Source organism: Eucalyptus grandis, chromosome 6, assembly GCF_016545825.1.
Source record: "Eucalyptus grandis isolate ANBG69807.140 chromosome 6, ASM1654582v1, whole genome shotgun sequence".
Lineage (NCBI taxonomy): Eukaryota > Viridiplantae > Streptophyta > Magnoliopsida > Myrtales > Myrtaceae > Eucalyptus > Eucalyptus grandis.
Window position 1 is genome coordinate 19,660,581 of NC_052617.1, and position 19,589 is coordinate 19,680,169.

The 19,589-nt window shown below is 40.5% G+C and overlaps 4 protein-coding genes across 4 annotated transcripts; 2 read left to right on the forward strand and 2 right to left on the reverse strand.

The window, feature by feature from the left end:
* Nucleotides 1–238: 238 nt before the first annotated feature.
* LOC104448833 (oil body-associated protein 1A) lies at nt 239–1,367 on the reverse strand. The gene is made up of 3 exons (XM_010062746.3): nt 1,038–1,367; nt 521–924; nt 239–431 (listed from the first exon to the last, which is right to left on the reverse strand). The coding sequence occupies exons 1-3, from the start codon at nt 1,322–1,324 to the stop codon at nt 256–258; spliced, it is 867 nt and encodes a 288-aa protein (XP_010061048.3). The 5' UTR covers nt 1,325–1,367; the 3' UTR covers nt 239–255.
* Nucleotides 1,368–8,202: 6,835 nt separating this feature from the next.
* On the forward strand, nt 8,203–8,859 carry LOC104448835. Its single transcript, XM_010062747.3, has one exon. The coding sequence runs from the start codon at nt 8,258–8,260 to the stop codon at nt 8,663–8,665; it is 408 nt and encodes a 135-aa protein (XP_010061049.1). The 5' UTR covers nt 8,203–8,257; the 3' UTR covers nt 8,666–8,859.
* A 1,405-nt stretch (nt 8,860–10,264) lies between these two features.
* On the reverse strand, nt 10,265–13,772 carry LOC104448836 (WEB family protein At1g75720). Its single transcript, XM_010062748.3, has 2 exons — nt 13,188–13,772; nt 10,265–11,096 (listed from the first exon to the last, which is right to left on the reverse strand). The coding sequence occupies exons 1-2, from the start codon at nt 13,323–13,325 to the stop codon at nt 10,530–10,532; spliced, it is 705 nt and encodes a 234-aa protein (XP_010061050.1). The 5' UTR covers nt 13,326–13,772; the 3' UTR covers nt 10,265–10,529.
* A 1,074-nt stretch (nt 13,773–14,846) lies between these two features.
* LOC104448837 (hexokinase-2, chloroplastic) lies at nt 14,847–19,292 on the forward strand. The gene is made up of 9 exons (XM_010062749.3): nt 14,847–15,602; nt 16,036–16,186; nt 16,276–16,458; nt 17,185–17,259; nt 17,346–17,501; nt 17,588–17,683; nt 17,773–17,903; nt 18,323–18,404; nt 18,714–19,292. The coding sequence occupies exons 1-9, from the start codon at nt 15,313–15,315 to the stop codon at nt 19,050–19,052; spliced, it is 1,503 nt and encodes a 500-aa protein (XP_010061051.2). The 5' UTR covers nt 14,847–15,312; the 3' UTR covers nt 19,053–19,292.
* The last annotated feature ends 297 nt before the right edge of the window (nt 19,293–19,589 follow it).

Below are 19,589 nucleotides of genomic sequence, written 5' to 3' on the forward strand. Positions count from 1 at the left end.
ACCAGCTGAAGGAAGAAGCAAGAGCCAGACTTGCTCTAGGTTGAAGTGACTACTTCCACTTGGAAGACTACAACAAACGGTTCATACCCGTGTACGTTGCCGCCTTCCTAGGGTTTACCAGCGCAGTACACTAGAAATTTTCTTTTCACATGCTCTTATACAATCTCAAGACGCAACAGGACCGTAAGAAAGCACGAAATTTACACTATTTACGACACAACACATTCAGCTACGATCAATACAGACGCCCTCTTTTCAAACAAAGACTCTGGGCACGGACTCCGCGGGCTTGCACTCCACCTCCCTCAGCTGCGTCTCCAGGCCCTTCCCGGCAGCGTTTGCGAGCGGGTGTATCCCGTGCTCGAGCCCCTTCATGTACGCCCGGTTCTCCCTCTCCTTCCTGAACGATACCCCGAATCGCTTCTCGACGTCTGCACGCGCACACCCAAAAGTATCCACATCAGGAACTCAACTCATGCACGCCGACTCTTCACGGGATGCACGAGAGAAACCGGCTTACCTTGCGCGAGGTCCTCCTTGAGCTGGCCGTCCCTGGTGAGGGCCATCATGATCTGGGGCAGGCCCAGCGGGAGGCTGTCCCCGCGGTCGACCTGCCAGAAGTGGATGGTCTTGCCGTAGGTCTTGCACACCTTGCCGAGGTCCTGCCTCTCTATCGGGCCCGGGGTGCCCGGCATGAAGAGGTACCCGCCCTTCACCTCGTACTCGTGGCTGTGCCACAGCGGCTTCTCCTCGTCGGGCAGGGCCAGGAAGAGGCTCTCGGAGACGATGTACTCAAGGCCGATGAGCCGGGCGTCGGCGCCGGGGCCGTCGTAGATGAGGCACTGCCGCATCTCCTCGTTCTGGTGGCCGCAGTAGTGGTGGGCCTCCACCTGCCGCGTCATGTCGTGCGCGTAGAAATGAAACCTGCAAATTCGACGAAGGCTCAACGCAGAAGAATCAGAAGGTGAGGACGACAAGGCTCTCGGTTCCCATTTCAAAAGAGAAGCGCAGAGTGACATTGAAGCAGTGATTATTACGCGCAGAGGTGTTGGTGGATCTTGTTGAGAGGGCCGAAGGTCTGGATGGCGGCGTTGGCAGTTTCGAGCAGCGCGGTGCCGGTGTGGGTGGGCTCGCCGGGGATGTCCGGGTGAGTCGTTGCCATTACTTCTTCTTCACCTTTCTCGGCCTCTCTCTCTTCTCGCGAACTACTTTTGAATTCTCCTTCCCGCAGAGTCGCAAAGGAGGAGGAGGGACGTGCTCGTTTTATTGCTTCCGTCGTGCGTGGGGATCGTGCGCCGCTACGCGTGGCGGTGGCAGGGGACATATGGCCGTCGTGGGGGAGTCGCGTGGTGTCGACGTGGAGAGAGGAGAAGAGGTGCATGACGAAGGCTGTTATCATCTCGAAGTTGGCCCTCCGTTTTAGTTCTTTGAAAATTGAATTTTGCTGAGAATATATTTTCAAAAGATCTTAACCTTCGGGATAATATTGCGTTTTATAAATTATGTACAAGTCATTTTTCCATATTTGTTATAGAAAAATCATGAAACGAGCGTTTGAGAAAAAAAAACTCGAGAATGACCTTAGGTTCGAAGGCGTTGGAGGCCCCAGCCAGCCAAAAGTTGGGCCCGTCCTCGGGGGACCCAAGCTCGACCGCCTTGGATCGAGGCACGGCTACCAAGATCCTGGACAAGGGAGCCAAGGACTTGAGCACAGGCACTTCGAAATACCAGGCCTCTTTATGAGGTAGACTATTCAAATGAATGGATTGAATTAGATAAAAAATGATTAAACTCAAATTAAGTCGTTTAACTTATATTGATCCATTTTATATAGTACAATTTAACAATCAATAACCCATTCGGTCCAGATCCATCTCATGCACCAACTAGCCTAGGCCCTAATTCTAAGCACCATTTCTCTTTAAATTATTGCATTTGAAAAGTAGGCGACTCCATAAATTGGTTCATCAAGTCAACGAAGGAAGTTAGGTTGAGTGGTGGGTTACGACTTCACATGGCATATGTGCAACGTGTAGATGTGTGTAAGCACCGCACTCACAAACAAGAGCACCTAAGTTGAAGAGCTCGAGGGTTAGGTTATGGACATTAGAGTAAAGATAACATTAATGTGAAGGGTGGTGGATCCTACCCAAATGATGAGCAATGCCTTCACTCTCTTGAACGATTTTGTTTCTAAGCATCGGCCGGCCATGGTGGCTGAAGTACAACTATAAAATTTTAGATTGCACCTCCCCCCTTCTCTCTCTCTCTCTATGTCCATAGTGAACTCATATTGATCCCACCCATTTAATCCATTTTAAACTCTTTATGCTATAAGCTTTATGTGAATACATTACTTCAATAAAATTACACCTCAAATTTGAAAAGTAAACAACAAAAAAGAATATGTTTATAAATAAAACAAAAAACGTATAAATAACTTAAAGAACTTTTGAAAAATATTTTCTTAGTATCCCTACTGAAAATGAAGTATCAATGCATCAGTAAATTTAGTATTTTATTCATGTTAAAGGTACCTTCTTTTGTAGAATGACAACAAGTACTATGTCTTCAACTAAAATAAGTAATTTTTGTAGTGCAGCAAGTCACTTGTCATATATAATTGACTTTTATCACTATTTCGTAACTAGTTATTCTCTAGATAATATGTAACTTATACGACCAAGTAGCTTCACACCTATACATGATAAGTAGAGGTGTCAAATGGATTGAGTCAAATTTGGCTCAAGTTGAAAACAAATCGATCCATTTTACCCACTTGAACTCATATGGATTCGACCACAAAAAAAAAATAAAAAAAATAAACGGATCTATTTATATTTATATTTATTTATATCCAACCCGACCCATTAAAATCCATACTCAATTAAACCGTCTTAATTCTTTTTTTGCAATAAGTTGGCTTGTGTTTATGTTAATTTTTACAAAAATTAACATAATTATTTCTAAAAAAAGTTCTAGAAGATTTTGTCCTGTATGTCACTACAATTTGAGATAGATCTACAAATAAAATCAATAAACTAAAAAAATTCATGTAAATCATGTCAAGTACGAAGTTGAAATTTAAAAAAGAGAAGAAAAGGCATGGCGGTCTTTTCAATAGATCTTACGTTTCTAGATTTTATTGTATTTTTTAAATTATATATAAGTCGTTTTCCTATATTTGGTACAGAAAAATTATGAAACAAGCATTTGAGACAAGTTGAGGCCCCTGAGTGGCCCAAGCTCCACGGCATGGGTACTAGGGCCTTGGGCATAGCAGCCAAGGACTTGAGCATAGACATTTTGGTGTACGAAGCCTCCTCACCAAGTAGACCCTTTAAGTGGATGAATTGGAGTGAATAAAATTATGATTAAACACAAATTAACTTATTTAATTTATATCGATCCACTTTATGCAATATAATTTAGCAACCAATAACCCATTCAATCCAAATCCATCTCATGCCCGACCTAATCCAAATCCTAATTCTTAGCAATTTTTCTTCTTAAATTGTTGCATTTGAAAAGGCGGCAACTCCATAAATTGACTCATCAAGTCAGTGAAGAAAGTTAGGTTGAGTTGTAGATTAAGACTTCACATGGCACCTGCGTAGCATGAAGACGTGTGTAAGCACCGCCCCTAGAAACAAGGGCACCTATATGAAAGAGTTCGCAGGTTAGGTTATAGTGTGAAAATAGCATTAATGCCAAGGATTGTGGATCCTCTTTGAGCATTGACCACTATGGTGGCCAAAGTATAGCTATAAGGTATTAAATTGTAACCCCCTCCCCCTCTTCTCTCTCCATCCATATTGAACTCATATTATTAAAATTCATACCCGTCCATTTAATCCACTTTAAACTCTTTTTGTTGTAAGCTTTAGGTAAATACGTTAGTTCAACAAAATTACACGTCAAATTTAAAAAGTAAACAACAGAATAGAAGATGTTTATATTTAAAATTTAATAAAAGTAAAAATAACTTAAAAAATTGAAAAACTTATAATTAAATTTTTGAAAAATATGTTTTTAGTATCCTTACTGAAAATCAAGCATCAGTGCATCAGTAAATTTAGTATTTTATGTAAAAGGTACCTTCTTTTGTAGAATGATAACTAGCACCACGTCTTCAACTAAAAGAAGTAATTTTTGTAGTGCAGCAAGTCACTTGTCATATACATTATACTATTGACTTTGATCACTATTTCATAATTAGTAATTCTCTAGATAATATGTAACTTATGCGACCAAGTAGCTTCACGCCTATTCTTTATAAGTAGAGGTGTCAAATGGGCTGGTTGAATCAAGTTTGAGTCAAGCTGAAAACAAATCCACCCGTTTTACCCTATCAAACTCATATGGATTTGATAATAATAATAAAAAAAAACGCTTGTATAGACTTGTTTGTATTTGTAATTATTTATATCTAACTTGACTCATTAAAACCCATACTCACTTAATTAAACCATCTCAATTCGTCTTCCGAAATGAATTGGCTTGTGTTAAAACTTAACATAATTATTTTTAAAAAAAATTCTAGAAGATTTTGTCCTATATGTCGCTTGAGATGGATATACAAATAGAATCGATAAACTAAAAAAGTTGATGAAAATCATGTCAAGTACGAAGTTGAAATTGAAAAAGACAAGATAAGGCATGGCGGTCTTCTTCTGTCGTTCTCAGTCAAAATCGTCTTGTGGCCTTACTCCTTTCTTTTTGGACTTTTTGGTTCTTTGTTTTAACTCTTTCTACTGAAATGTGTTAAAGGATTCATCACTTTTCAAACCCACTTTAGCCTAAATTCAAGTGGGCTTTATTTTTAACCCATTCAGACCTGCAATAAAAAAAAAAAATTAGGAAATCCAATATATCACCGATCCATTGAAAATGAGATAAAAAAGTAGGTTTACAGTACATATCGCCACCTCTACTATCGGGGAATCAGGCATAGGTGCTGGGGTCCTTGTCCCGGCCTCGAGGAACCTGGGCGAAGCTGCCAAACTCATGGGTCCCTGTGCGAGGGATCTGAAACCCTGGATGGCATACACATGATGCATGAGACATGACAGAAAGTTCGGGGCATTTGGGCATTTGTAGACATTAAAATTTTTCAAGATCTCAAATCAAGTAATATTAATCGCTTGATTAGGAAAATACAATCCGAGAAGATATTGATGTAATGAAATTTATGTAGATATATATGGGCAATCTTGAAAATGTTTTGGTTCTTTTTTTTTCACTGTAAATACTTTGTTTGAGACATTGTCGAAATATATACTTACAAATATTTTGGGATTTGAGTTCAGCATCTTTCCAATTCGATTTCCTTCAACACTCTCCAAGGTACCTATAAGTAGGGGCGCTCATTCGAGAAGAGAGAACGTACGCATTTGGAAGATATAAGCAAAAATGTCTAAGTGCTCTTTAAAAGTGTCAAAGCTCTCAAGTTACTCAAGCCTTGCCTTCGTTGGGTAAGGTCAATCTCATTAGCCATTGCCAAAGTCCTATGATAGGAAAGAAGAAAAGAAAAGAAAAGAAATTAAATTAAATAATTATCCACGTCAACATCATTTATGTTGTGTGAGATAGATTGCATTGACTAACTTGCCATCGTGGAGATTTTTAGTCAAAATTGATTGAAAAAACTAAATTGATAAATCCTCAAAGGTTTAGAACTATATTAGCAAATCATTAAAATGTTTATAATTAAATTGACACAATTTGAAAAATTTAGTATTAAATTGATAAATTCTAAAAGATTTAAAACTAAATTGATAAAATTAAAAAATTTAGATTGTATTAACCTTTATAGAATAAATCTATAACTTTTTGAACCGTTTTTCTCAAACAGATGTGACTATCAATCCTTATCTACTAAAGCCCTTCTTGATCTCAGCACATCATTAATATTCAGACGAAACAAATATGACCATCAACCTGGTCTTTCATTGTACTTACTGTCGCTTTATCAATCAAGTTGAATCATGGACTTTCCATGAAGATCCAATCTAAAGGGATAGGACAAGCTGAATTTTCAGTAAAGATCTTATCTTGAGGATAGGACAAGCTTTCATCGGTCATGAACCCATCTCAATCACTTTACTTTTACTTAAGGCCCTTAAAGTTTCGTATTACCAGGAATTCTCAACATCGGTAATTTTTTTTTTTTTTTGGACCATTACGACCTGTCATATCCTTAAATATTCGAGCCTCGAGGGTGATTATTTTATCCATCTTACAGAAGTCACCTCTACCTCGAGGGGCACACAAACTAAACTTTGGAGACATCACGGAAGAGTTATTCTCCATCGCCTGTTGAATTACATAACTATGTTGCGTATGTAGGAGAAAGGCACATAAAGATCATCAAGCCCTCTCTTAATATAATTAAAGAGAAGACTTTATTGGATGACTGTGTACATATCCGATGGCGGATCAACAAAATCATGATGGCACGTACTAGGGCATCGATGCCGATGCATTGAACCCTTGCATTTCTGGTTTATCCTAGTGCGGCCTTTGTGTCCTAACGTCACCTTTTAATGAAATGAGAAATAAAGAAAGGTATTTCTGACACATTGAACTGGTTGGGAACTTTGTAAAGTTTGTCTTAGCATATCCTCCAAACCTCGAAAGTGAGCAAGGACACGACGAGCTATGATGCGGTCTTGAGTTTTATGTTGCCGTTGAAACAGCTAATAGAGCCCACATTCTTTCAAGTGCGCCCGTTGGTCAGATTAGCTCTTTATCAGGAACCATTGATGGGAACCCCCGGGGGGGTCACTCAACCTTGATGGATTGCTAGCTCATCATATATTACACACACATATTATATATATGACATATATGTTTCTCTACTAGTGATTGGAGAGAAATTATCTCATCAACGTTTTTTTATTTTTATTTTTTATGAGAAGGCCGACTTTGGCATCGCTTGTGGTAGGTTGATCCCATATCTTCATCCGTATAATCTCCAAAAAGGAGGCTGAGTTTGAGTCCGTCAACTTATTCAAGTGGGTCCATATTTATTTAAATTAATGAGTTATAAGTTAATTATGATAGTAATTGCTCCACATTACATCACATCCTTGATGTAGGATTTTTTTTTTTCATTTAATATCCTCACATGTGTATTTTAACAAATCTTCCCTTTACATTTAAGTTTCCGGCATAAAGACTGCTTTCCCTTAATTTAAGTACTCTTCCTCTCCAATTTTATCCTAGCTCAAATCTCCACCTTGGCCAAGTCAAGTATAGCAAATGTTGGAGCTAAAACACAACATCTGCTCTTCAGCCTCTACCTCATTACCTCGGCCCAACCAAGTTCAGTGGAAACCGGCAGAGGCCATTCTTCCTCAATTAGGGAGTCACGGCCGCGATTTTCTTTTATTGAAATATTCATTGGACTTTGATCCACACATATGTGGTCTTGCCTATTCAAATTATTGTCTCTAATATTACTGGTTAGATCGATATAGCTGAACATTGATATGTTTACATCACATTCCTGATGTGAGAATTATTTTGCCTAACATCCTCACACGTATACCCCAACAACCGCTGTAACCCATCATGGGATGGCCACTTACATAAATTTGGGTAGTCAATAATTACAAGCTTTGTAACACAAGGATCCAAAAGGGTGAAAGTGCATGACAGTCCCTGTTAACTTTTTACGAAGTGGTCCAACCAATTAAATTCTATGCAAGGGACCTTTTCATAGGACAAAGTCAGCATTATTTCAACCTAAGTAGACAATGCAATGTCGCTTGGATTTCTGGAGAAACGTTTATATAAGTCCTATATAACTCCTCAAGTTTATCAATGTTCACCAGCAATAATGATTAGTTTGCTTGGCAGATGATCGAACATTGGGAACCGCTGGACTCTGACAATAGGGTGCAATCATTCCGTTGGACATGATCAAGAAAGAAAATCTTTGAGTATGCACTAATTAATTCGAGAATACCCAACAGACCCAGTTAGCAAACTATGCTTTGTTAGGACAAGCAAAGCCCGTGCAAATGATTTGGGCACATGGGCTGCAGTTCTTTTCTTCCAAATATTCTCTCTAGTTCAGTCTCCCCTAATAAAGAACGACCAAATTACAAAATCATTAATCTGAGCACCGTCCATTTCTGTATATAAGTGCCAAGGCGACCTATACGATAGCATTTTACACTTTCCATAGTAGCTTATTTCTCAAGAACAAGTAAACTAGAGAGGAAAAAAACTGCTGAACTGAAGTAATACTATGCATAACAAGCCTCAGGTCGAGGAGAGCTTCGTGATACAAGTTAGAGGAGAAGAATCATCGCTTGGAAGACTCCCTCCTAATAAATCTCAGGCGTCGTCCATCACCGCTTCGAAGCTGAATCTCTCCTCCATGAAGCTCTTCAACCGGTTCCGGAAGATCATCATGCGCCTCGTCTTCCCGAGCTTCGCTCCCCGCAGCGGCTCGTCCGCCTCACCGGCGGCCGCGGGCTCGCGGCACCGGAATAGCTGCGACAAGCCCGAGCCTCCGAAGAGCTCGTTCAGCTCGTACTACTCATCCCAATCCCACTACAACGAAGCGATCGCCGACTGCATCGAGTTCTTCAACAAATCGTCGTCTCAGGACGGGTTTCCCGACGGGAGGAGAAGATCTGACGTCATGGTTTGATGAGAGCTGTTAAAATGTGATGCCTCTCTAGATATACATGCTGAGCTTCCATTGCCTTTCATGTGGTTGAATTTTTCCTTTCGTTGGGTTGCTTTTATCGCGAGCTACAACGTTGAATATACACACTTGGTTTATCAGCTCCGACCAAGGACTTGGTCGGTAAATGCGTGTGACGCTATGTACTGCACATTTGATTTGAGTTACCATAAGGTATTATTAATGGACGTAACACAGTTCAAAAGCCTGTGCCTCGGCCAGCTAGGGCGAAACGGACGGGGAGATAAATGTGGGCGGGCCTAGAAAAGGGCGTTCAGCTAAAAGTGCGGCCGGCCTGGCCATGTTTTGCTCCGCCAGGCCCCTCCCGACCCGAAAAGTCGTTCTTTTTTTTAATTAATATGCAGGTCGGGGCAACAAGTTAGGCTCGATGTGAGGGTCCAGAGACCCGAGTAAGCCTTAATTACGACTCTGCGGTGGGGCATTTGCCCTCGACTGTGGCTTCTAGACTCTAAATTGCGTGAAATTAATAAGCAATTCAATGTCGAATTGATTCATCAAAGAATTCATCCATGTTAAGACTTCTATTGTTGTCCATATTGTCAAGATTTTAGAAGTAAGAACTTGCCATTATTTTGGGTGTGGAACGATGAAAATATATGTAAAACGTTGTGAATTGTAAAGGAGTTGTCCGCATTTGCTCCATCAAATTAGTCAATCCTAAATTCTAAAAATAGCGAGATTACATTGAATTGTTGATAGAATTGCTATACAGTGATTAGTTCTGTCAATTACATCATCCATAAAATTTTAATCTCATGAGGTTATAAGTTTCATATTCTTACTTGTCAATGAAAGTCTGGATTCACGATCACAGTCGATAGGTCCCCATTGGCCTTGTCAATTAATAATATACTCTAACTACACAGCTATTCCAAGGGAAAAACACACCAGCTTTCCGGGAGGCCTTTATGCCTTAATGATGTCTCCTCTCTTAGGAAAGAGAAGTGGGAAGTGTGAATGGAATGTAAAGATGGGAAACTCCTACTCCTAATTGGTTTCCACTTGTGCCTTTTCCTTTTGCCGTAGGATTACTAGTGGTTTTTTATTCTCCATAATGCTTTTCACTTAAAAAAATCCATCACAACTTTAGGCCACGATATTCCTTAGGCCGCCCATATCAAGTTCCTTTTTCTATTTTTTTCTTTCGAAACAAGGAACCATCTCAAACGGCTAACAATCTAGGTCGTGAAATACCCTACTAATATGATGAATTGAGTTAGGAGAGAATCAAACCACATAATTAATCATGAAATTTCATGCATGAGAAGTCACATATTAAGTAGGAAGATATCCATAGTGGTGTAGAGCTTACCTCCAAGTGGTTTGGAGCATTAGGTTTGAAATTTCGAAGTTGTCCTTGACTTCAAGAAGCCTTGATTCCTCAATGGTATAGATCCAACTATATCGTGGCATAAAATAACCCTGATTTTACTTTCACTAGTATTATGATAGGATGGTGGTGGTAGACTTGTTCAAAATGAGCAATAGTTTTGACTTGAATTGAACGTCACTTTCAACCCTTCTTTGCTGTTAAAAAAGAAGATTAAAAATTTTGATATTCTTTTTAATCCAATCGTTTATAAAATCCACTAATTCGGGAAAAAAAAAAACATACGCGTTTCTCGGAACCAAGCACTAGAGTTGGCCCGTTGAAACTTCAATGTGCAGACGATTCTTATCATCTGTCTTCTCCGATTTGGCAGACAAGTATACTGAGGAAAACGAACATGTAACGAAAACGAAGACACAGATCGATTCACCATTGTTCGACCAAACATCGTGTTCGAGCGCTTCTTGTGTTGCATTCTCATGCATGTTGCGCCGACGTCGTAGCTTCAGCTCTGTTCCCTCTCTTCCTCAAGAAGATCCCCCCGATGAGATGGCCAAGCGGAATCAGCGCCTTCTTCTTCTTCTTCCTCAACGAGGGATGCCTCCGCAGCACCGCCTCATCGACCGCCGCCGTGGCCAGTGGCGCCGCCACATGATGAGCCACCGACACGGGGTTGGAGAACGTCACGTACCGCTTCTTCTGGAACTCCGTTGTCGTCTTCTCCACGAACTTTACATCTTCTTTGTCATCGTCGCCACCACCACGGCCACCTCTGCTGCTGCCGCCAACGACGGCCTCAGTGGGGTGCTTCTGTTTCGTGTCCAAGTCGGGATCCCGGTGGCGCTCCAGCCTCCTAAGATGGTGGAGCTCGCGCTTGGTCCGAGCGAGCTCTTCCTGGAGGGAAGAGAGGGACTTGGCCATGGACAGGCCTTCCTCTCTCGCCATTAGGAGGCTCTGCTTCGTCTCTCTCAGCTCTTCCGTGAGGCTTTCGTCACCGTTGCCGCCATTCGTATGCCTTTTCAGTTTGACTCCATTTTGATGCATCTAGCAAAACTCTGGTGTCTCAGTATATATACATAGGAATCCACCCCTCTTTTACTAAATGGGAAAATTCTATTTTTAGTCTTAATTATAAGCCCTACACTTTAAATCTGCCTGATCAAATTCTTTTACTAACACAAAATTTATAATCAAGTTCCTTCAATGCTAAATACGGCTAACTCTAGTCGATATGAATGTCGAAGGACCTTGAAGTGTTAAAGATAAAATTCTACTAATGTGCATTCCACTCAAGATAATCAATGAACTATGCCTACACTTTCACGTCAATTTCATTTATTATGATCTTCTTTTACTTTTTTACCCATCTCATTATTCATGGAAGTTCACATAGGCAAATTATCTTATTTCGATGTTGCTTAACGGTTCCATAAATTGAATTTGGTTAGATTTGGTGCAAGAAAAATTTGCATAGAAAATCTGCGCAAATATAAAGAGTTAGACTAGAAGAAGCGTGTTAATACGAAAATGGAAAGTAGAACTTTTTCTTTTTCCTATACAAGCTAAACTGAGAGACAAAAAGCAATTTCTTCGGTATATAATTAATATCTTTTGATCTTTATAAAATATATTAGGGAATTTTAGCAATATATATATTAACAAATGGTTTATTGTATAAAGCAAATGCAACTGAAACACCTTTATTCCTTCACACGTGACGATCGAGAATCATCGTTAAGAGAAGACTTGATCTCCCCGCAAGCTTAGCTTCTACAAGAATGCTTTTCGTTGGAGGAAAAGAATTTAAAACAATGACACTAGAGAGATACAAAATAATTATTAATTAAATAAACTTACAAAGTCTTTCTTATTTTCTCCTTTTAATTTCTTTCTTAATAATTTACTCATTAATTGTCATTGAACATATTATAGATCTCAAAAAATGACATTTTCTATTCGCAATGCATAGAGGCAAGACTTTAGCATAGAGCTTGTAGAAGTGCTAGTAGTTCCTAAGCTATAGTTTTAGAATGCTTGATTTTCTTCCCTATAATCCTACTCTACTTCTAGGATCTGTACTTTCACAAGCTTAAGACTAAACCAAAATATTCTAGTAAAGCAAGGTCTTGAACCCGTGAAATTAGCCGACGGCAACACTGTCGAGGGTACTATTCAAGGTGATATGAATCATATGCCAATTGCCGATTCGACTTTCCCTGTGGGTAGGGTACTACGAAAGGAAGTTGATCATGGATTATCAATAACCCTAGAACTGATTCTTCCTAGGTCGATGCCCGAGCGGTTAATGGGGACGGATTGTAAATTCGTTGGCAATATGTCTACGTTGGTTCAAATCCAGCTCGGCCCAAGAATTCGCTGATCCACCAAGAAATGCTACTATGAAATATTTACTCATGGGTGGGGCAAGCTCTTCTATTCTGGTTCATGGTTTCTCTTGGCTATATGGTTCATCCGGGGGAGAGATCGAGCGAGGAATTAGATCTGGCTATAGCCTAAGAGATGAATGAGTCTCCATATGGAAATACCCGATTAATTACATAGTGTCGGTTCTTGTTATTGCCAGCAAGCATTCCTTTAGCAAGTAATCCCTTGAGAGGACCTTTTGGCTGATCTGAAGAAGTGACAGACTTTGGATGAATGCCCAACCTTGGTTAGCTAAGTGATGTGTCGCACCGCCAAATGAAGATTTAAACAACTGGATCTCATTCTACGGTTTATAATAGCTTGCGACATCACTTAATCTGTCAACTATATATACTAATCTTGGTGTGTTTGCTATTTCTATTATGCGAATCGTTGCACGGTTTTCAAGTTGAAATCTTTACATATATTACACAGAGCACATGTGATGGTACTTGGCTGATGTTCTGAGAGGATGCATCGTTTTGAAGTACCCACAAATGTATGTGTGATCTCCTGTGAAGTCTTATGTGACAATGTGTGTGTAAACTCTTGCATGTACTTCGATAAAATTGAACCACATGTCCCCAAATGATCACAACAGAGTAATCAAAAAGGATTTGGAGGAGCTTTATGAATATGGACAATGAGTGAGCTGATAAAAGCAGACAAAAAATCAAGGATTAGAACTAGAGAACGCCGCCATACTCTTACCTCTTTGAGCTTGCTGGTACAAACCAGCTCTCCGGCGAGGACTTTCTCTCCGAACAGCGAAACGGCCTCTTTGACAGACTTGAATGGTGCTCTCCGATCGATCTCGACCCTCCTCGTCATCACATTCAATCCGTCCATGATCTCCTGATCGAGAGAACTATCAAGAGGGACTTGGATTTGGAAAGAAGAAGAAAGGATGCTGGAAGGAAATTGGAAGGACCTGTATGTTTTTGCTTTAGGGGGGCGGTGATGGTTACAAGTGGGAAGCCTGTGAAGAGGAGGGAAGGAAAGATATCAAGGTATAACATGGTTTCAGCTTCCTTTCTTCACGTCCACTTCAGGGGGAGTTTGCAGTGGAAGCTCGAAGAATAGATCTCACTCCGACTAAAATATATTTATTTGGGAAAAGAGAGGGGATCCTTCAGTCTTCATCTATACCCAACTCAAGATTCTACGATTTTCGCTTGTTGCTATTGAATTTCCTATGGTTATCATTTTTTAATTTTGAAAAGATGATGATGAGAGAGAGATAGAGAGAAGGGTTCGCGAAGCTTAGGGATGAGTGGTCCTAGATTTCGTTCAGGTTTATATTTGAAACCTACCTGTTAGAATGTGTTTCTTAACTTTTGGAATTTAGAATTCATCAGCCATAATAAGTTCCATAATTTTTGGAACCTGAAACTTATCTTGCATACCTAAGAACTTGAAACCTCATAGTCTACCTAAGTTTCATGTGAACTCTTAATTAAAAAACGATTGCAATGAATCAATATTTTTAATGATCACCATTTGTTATAATCTATCAATCATAATTTATATTTAGACCCATGAAAATTATGAAATATTAATAAAGTAAAAATTTTAATCATAGATATTGTCGGAAATGAAAGACTAGACTAGCGGTTTTATATTACATGCTATTGAATGCCATAGATTATATGAAGATATAGAACAAAAAAACATAAAGACTTGTTTTAGGTATTCGGTTCCAATTGAAACTAAAAACTTATCAATTAGAACAAGTTCTCTAATTTTTGAAACTTGAAACCTACTCAACTCGGAATAATATCGATGATTACTTGTCCGATTCTTAAGTTTTGGATTTTATTCCATTCTCACCACTAGTGAAGCTATCCTAGTTAAGCAACTATTTTGAATTTTGCAATCGTCTTAAAAGGAACAGATCTCATTTAAGTTTTTCAATATCACTAGGGTCACATGACTTCAGTAAAGGGTTATTTAAAGTTCGACATGCCTTGGCATCGTGTCACTTGGCATTGGCCCGATTTTGATCATGTCGTCTTGACATTGACTACATGTACTTCGATCTCAATCTTGGGCCTAGGTTACCGAGGTTTCACATGAATTGCATCCAAGCCCAAAATGGATCGGTGTCTCACTCGATGTGAGATCGATCCCAAACTCCTTGTCAACCGAAAGGAAAGAAAGGCGAAAAGGAAAGAGGAAAATGGTAGAAAAGAACCTCAGGCATCGAGGTCAATAGAACCACAGCGAACCCAACCGTGCACGGGACCGCACATTAGCATATCCCCGGCGGCTTCCACCGAACAAGAAACAAAGCGGAGATCGCCGAGTCCACATCCGGACATCATCATCGTCTCCTCCGCCCCCGCTCCCTCCCTCCCTCCCCCAATCCTTGTCCTGATCCTCTGGACTCCACCCTTCCTTTCCTTAATTTTCCAAGTAAAATAAGAAAAGACCCAGGACTTCGCTCTCCCACCTCGATTCAATATTTATTTATTTCGGCTGCGAGCTCATCAGGAACTGTCAGGTAACGAACGACCGGTTTGGTTGTTGGCTACTCCCAACGGGCCGTCTTAAAAATTCAACCTTTGCCCCCTTCGAAAAACAAGAAGATCATGTAAATAATTCAGTAACCCTGTTGTCAAAATCTTATTTTTGGCAATTAATTACGCAACCTAATTCCTACCAATAAGAAATAAAGGAGGCAGAGCTCATGCCTGCACGCACCAGCATGTCCTCCTGTCTCTTTCTCTCCAACGTAACGTCGGATAGTTTCAGGGTCGCTTCGTCGTGTTCTCGTCCCAACTGTCTCTCTCTCTCTCTTTCCCTCTCCTTCCTTGCGTAGATCTTGCCGTGGGCAATGTTGGTGGCATCAGCTTCGCCGGCCGTCGGATCGCCGTGCCTCCGCCGATCCCCGGGGGGCGGCCGCCGCGGCGGGGCCCGGTTCGGGATGACCGCCGCCCGATCCGCCGCCCCCCTGGTCTCTGTGGCTCCCATCTTGAAGAAGCTGCAGAAGGAGTGCGCTACCCCTCTGCCGGTCCTCCGCCGCGTGGCGGACGCCATGGCCGCCGACATGCGCGCGGGGCTCGCCGCCGACGGCGGGAGCGATCTCAAGATGATACTCAGTTACGTTGACAGCTTGCCCAGCGGGTATGTATGTATGTGTGTGAGGGTTTTTTTAAGTATGTATGGGTGTATGTTTGAAGAGTTTGACTTGTGGGTGTCTTCTTGTGTGCTGTGGCTGTTTCTCTGCGGTTGTTGAGGTGTCGTTTCTGGGTCCGTGACTGGTCTTCAATGTAGAGCCTGTCTGGAGTTTTTGAGTAGGGAAATCACGGGGGTTCCTTCTTTTCTCGTGTTTGAGGATGTCTTAGTGTGTAAATGTTCTTTCACTTGTTTTTTCTCCTGCTGAGAGTATCATGAACAGGGTGGCAGTTTAAAATAATGAGGTTTTAATTTGGCTAATCATTCTTTTCTGGGTTTAAGGTGGTTTTTAGATGGCTTCAATCATGCACCCTTGGATATAATAAGCAATTTGTCTGTTGTATACTCCATATATGCCCTGATGAAAAAATGCACTTTGAAGGAATGAGAAGGGGTTGTTTTATGCTCTGGATCTCGGAGGGACGAACTTCCGAGTGTTGAGAGTTCAGTTAGGTGGGAAGGAAGATCGTGTACTTGCCACTGAATTCGACCAAGTGACCATCCCTCAAGAGCTCATGTTTGGCACCTCGGAGGTTTGCTAAACAAATCTGTGCCAGAGAAGTTAATTTTGTCTGTGGATATGCTCCCCCCTTTCTAATCCTCAGCAGTCACCGCTTCGCAGGAACTCTTTGACTTCATTGCTTCTGGTCTCGCGAAGTTCGCAGACAAGGAAGGTGGAAAATTTCACTTGCTGCCTGGGAGAAAGAGGGAGATAGGGTTCACGTTTTCGTTCCCTGTGAAGCAGATTTCAATTGACTCCGGCATACTAATCAAATGGACAAAGGGGTTTGCAGTCTCGGGCACGGTTTGTCCAGTGCTCACAAATTTTCAATTATTAGGCATTACATTTGCAGTTTCAGGGGCTTTTATTAACATTATATATAAAAGAAAAGATGTGAATTTTATGATCCTATCGTGGAAGTCATTTTGAATATAAGCCTCTCCCATGGCATTCTCCTGTCTTGAGAGTAATTTGCCAGTATGGCAATTTCTCAGCAATGTCTGATGCAGAAGTACAGCTGGTAACTTAACTGAAAATGTGCATGTCAGCAAATGCTGCTATACGAGAGTGATAGAAACATGTTGATTTCGCCCTCCAAATCACAGTGTGCAAGGAGGAAGTTTGGAGTAAGTGCTCATGAATAGGGAAAAACTGAGGATATATGTGAGGTCTGTTTCATTAAAATCTTCAATATCACCACAAACTTTAGAGGAGGGAGGAAACGATTTGTACTTAGTATACACAAGAAACAAGCTTTGTCGACTGGAGATTCATTGATTGGCTTAAGTCAAGCAGCCACACTTTAGTGGGACCTATAGTTACAATGGCTCTCCCAATCGGGCGTTTCCTATTATATCAATAAGTCAAAAATTGCAAAGCTGAAAAAAGCACCTACAGTTGTCCATGCGGTGCAGCATATATTGTTGAGTGCATTTGTTCTACAGATTTTCAGCCATTTCTGCTGATACTCACATGCCACTTTTTGCTTATTTGTTGCCATTTTGATTTAGACAATCTGACCTTTTCTAGGCTGGGAAAGATGTGGTTGCATGCTTGAATGAAGCGATGGAGAGACAAGGATTAAATATGCGGGTCTCTGCCCTGGTATGTGATTTCTCTCTCTCCTTCTCATGTCATCTCTTAAATTGTGTTTGATTAGAGAACGATTGCCAATAACTGAAGAATCCCAGGTGAATGATACGGTTGCAACATTAGCTGGAGCCAGATATTGGGACAATGATGTTATGGTTGCTGTTATCTTGGGTACCGGTACCAATGCTTGCTATGTGGAAAGGACGGATGCTATTCCCAAGCTAGACGGCCATGTTTCTACTCCTGGGCAAACAGTATGAATAACACTTCTTTTCTCTGTACATAAGTAATGGGTTAATGAAGCTTAGTGTCGCCTTTGATAATTATGTGTGGGATTTAGATAATCAATACTGAATGGGGAGCATTCTCAAATGGCCTTCCTTTGACTGAGTTTGATAGAGAAATGGATGCAGTGAGTATTAACCCTGGTGAGCAGGTAAGAGATTTAATAGTCAATTGTATTTTCACATTTAGCAATTTGTTGATGTGTGGAATGTAAGCACCTTGATTTCAATCTCATGACAGATATATGAGAAGATGATATCTGGGATGTATCTTGGTGAAATTGTGAGGCGAGCTCTAGTGAGGATGGCTGAAGAAGGTGCTCTGTTTGGAAAATCTATACCGGATAAACTATTGACTCCTTTTCTTCTCAGGTAAGTTCAGATGTTCATTGTGTAAAAGTGATGAACTGACTGGTGTTATAAGCATTAGTGACCCTCCTTGAGTCATAACGAGAAAATAAGGTCCCAATGCCCTGTTGGTACTTTGCTTAATGATGAACGGTTTTACATTCCACTGACTGTAATCACTGATCATTCTTAACTGGTCATAACTACAAAATCATTACTACAAACAGATAATTTGTATATCATTAGTATCTAGAAATTTATACCAATATCCCACCGCACCATATTGAGAAAACTTGCAACTTACAATAGTATATAGCTGAGAATCTAATGTCCTTGGAGAATTGTTCACTCAAACTCTGTTGCATGAAGTGAACTTTGCGAGACTCTTTGCTGCAATGAATTAATTGATGCACCATTACTGAAGTGTGTTTCAAACTTCTTAGGACACCAGATCTATCCGCAATGCAGAAAGACGAGTCTGATGATCTGCAGAAAGTGGGGTCAGTCCTATATGATGTAGCCGGAGTAGGTCCCTCTTATCCTTCCTCGCTTTAATTTACTTGGCAGATGTATGGATTTCATTTGTGGAAACCATGGTATTGGGAGGCTGATTGACTGAGTTTGGTTACCGGCGCTTGTTCTGTTGTACCATGAACTGTAGGCTTGGGAGATGTGTTACTGAGTGGGCTTTTGATGACTTCTGTCCATATGTCGTGATTACAATAAATTTTTTCCTCTGTGAAACTGTGATTTATCTTTGCTATGATATATGTACTTCAGGAAGTCGATGCTTAATATAATCTTAAAATTGCTTGCTCACAATCTGGAAACCAGGTGGAGTCCAACCTCAGTGCGAGGAAAGTCGTTGTGGAAGTCTGCGACACCATTGCCAAGCGAGGAGGCCGGTTAGCTGGTGCAGGAATCGTGGGAATCCTGCAGAAGATGGAAGAAGACTCGAAGGGTCTCATATTTGGAAAGAGGACGGTCGTGGCCATGGATGGAGGGTTGTATGAGAACTATTCCAAATACAGAGGATACATGCACGGTGCTGTCACAGAACTTCTAGGGACCGAGCTATCAAGAAACGTGGTGATAGAACATTCAAAGGACGGGTCGGGCATCGGAGCTGCTCTCTTGGCTGCTGCAAACTCAAATTATGAGCACGACTTCTAGAGTTGGACGGCCTGATCGCTTTGGCTTGTCATTGTAGCATTTGTTCATTCGTAGTTGACTGAAATTTGGAACGGGGAATTTTTGGTAGGTCGAATGCCTGGATGAAGAATAATAATATGGTGGAGTGAATAAGTGGAACTGAACTTAGAATGAGACTCTGCTTCAGTAGAGAATTGTGTAGTATAATGCAGAGGCAAGAAAGCACTGCTTTGGAGATTGAGTAAGACTTGAGTTTGCCAATTTATTAAGGCTCATTTAAAAAAAAATAAAAATAAAAATAAATGATTTGAAAAATATTTTACTAATAAAAGTCACTTGTAACTCGAAAAATTTAGTCAATTAAAAATATTTTCATTATTAATAATAAGTGATATTTAGCATTTTAAAATAATAATAAAAATTTTAATCCATTCATTTTTGTCAGTAATAAAAATAATTATTTTTAAAAAATATTTCAAAACTTATTCATTTTTAACGAAATAAATGCACCCTAAATATGAGTAAAGATGGGTATTAATAAACTGTGTAATGAACACC

Bases quoted from the DNA above. Each gene is read 5' to 3' on its own strand.
- LOC104448833 (XM_010062746.3), bottom strand. From the start codon at position 1,324: ATGTCCCCTGCCACCGCCACGCGTAGCGGCGCACGATCCCCACGCACG. The intron at 925-1,037 runs GTAATAATCACT...TCGAATTTGCAG, and splicing joins ATCCACCAACACCTCTGCGC to GTTTCATTTCTACGCGCACG. The intron at 432-520 runs GTAAGCCGGTTT...GTGCGCGTGCAG, and splicing joins CAAGGAGGACCTCGCGCAAG to ACGTCGAGAAGCGATTCGGG.
- LOC104448835 (XM_010062747.3), top strand. From the start codon at position 8,258: ATGCATAACAAGCCTCAGGTCGAGGAGAGCTTCGTGATACAAGTTAGA.
- LOC104448836 (XM_010062748.3), bottom strand. From the start codon at position 13,325: ATGGACGGATTGAATGTGATGACGAGGAGGGTCGAGATCGATCGGAGA. The intron at 11,097-13,187 runs GTAAGAGTATGG...GAGTTTTGCTAG, and splicing joins GTACCAGCAAGCTCAAAGAG to ATGCATCAAAATGGAGTCAA.
- LOC104448837 (XM_010062749.3), top strand. From the start codon at position 15,313: ATGTTGGTGGCATCAGCTTCGCCGGCCGTCGGATCGCCGTGCCTCCGC. The intron at 16,459-17,184 runs GTTTGTCCAGTG...GACCTTTTCTAG, and splicing joins GGTTTGCAGTCTCGGGCACG to GCTGGGAAAGATGTGGTTGC. The intron at 17,904-18,322 runs GTAAGTTCAGAT...CAAACTTCTTAG, and splicing joins TTGACTCCTTTTCTTCTCAG to GACACCAGATCTATCCGCAA.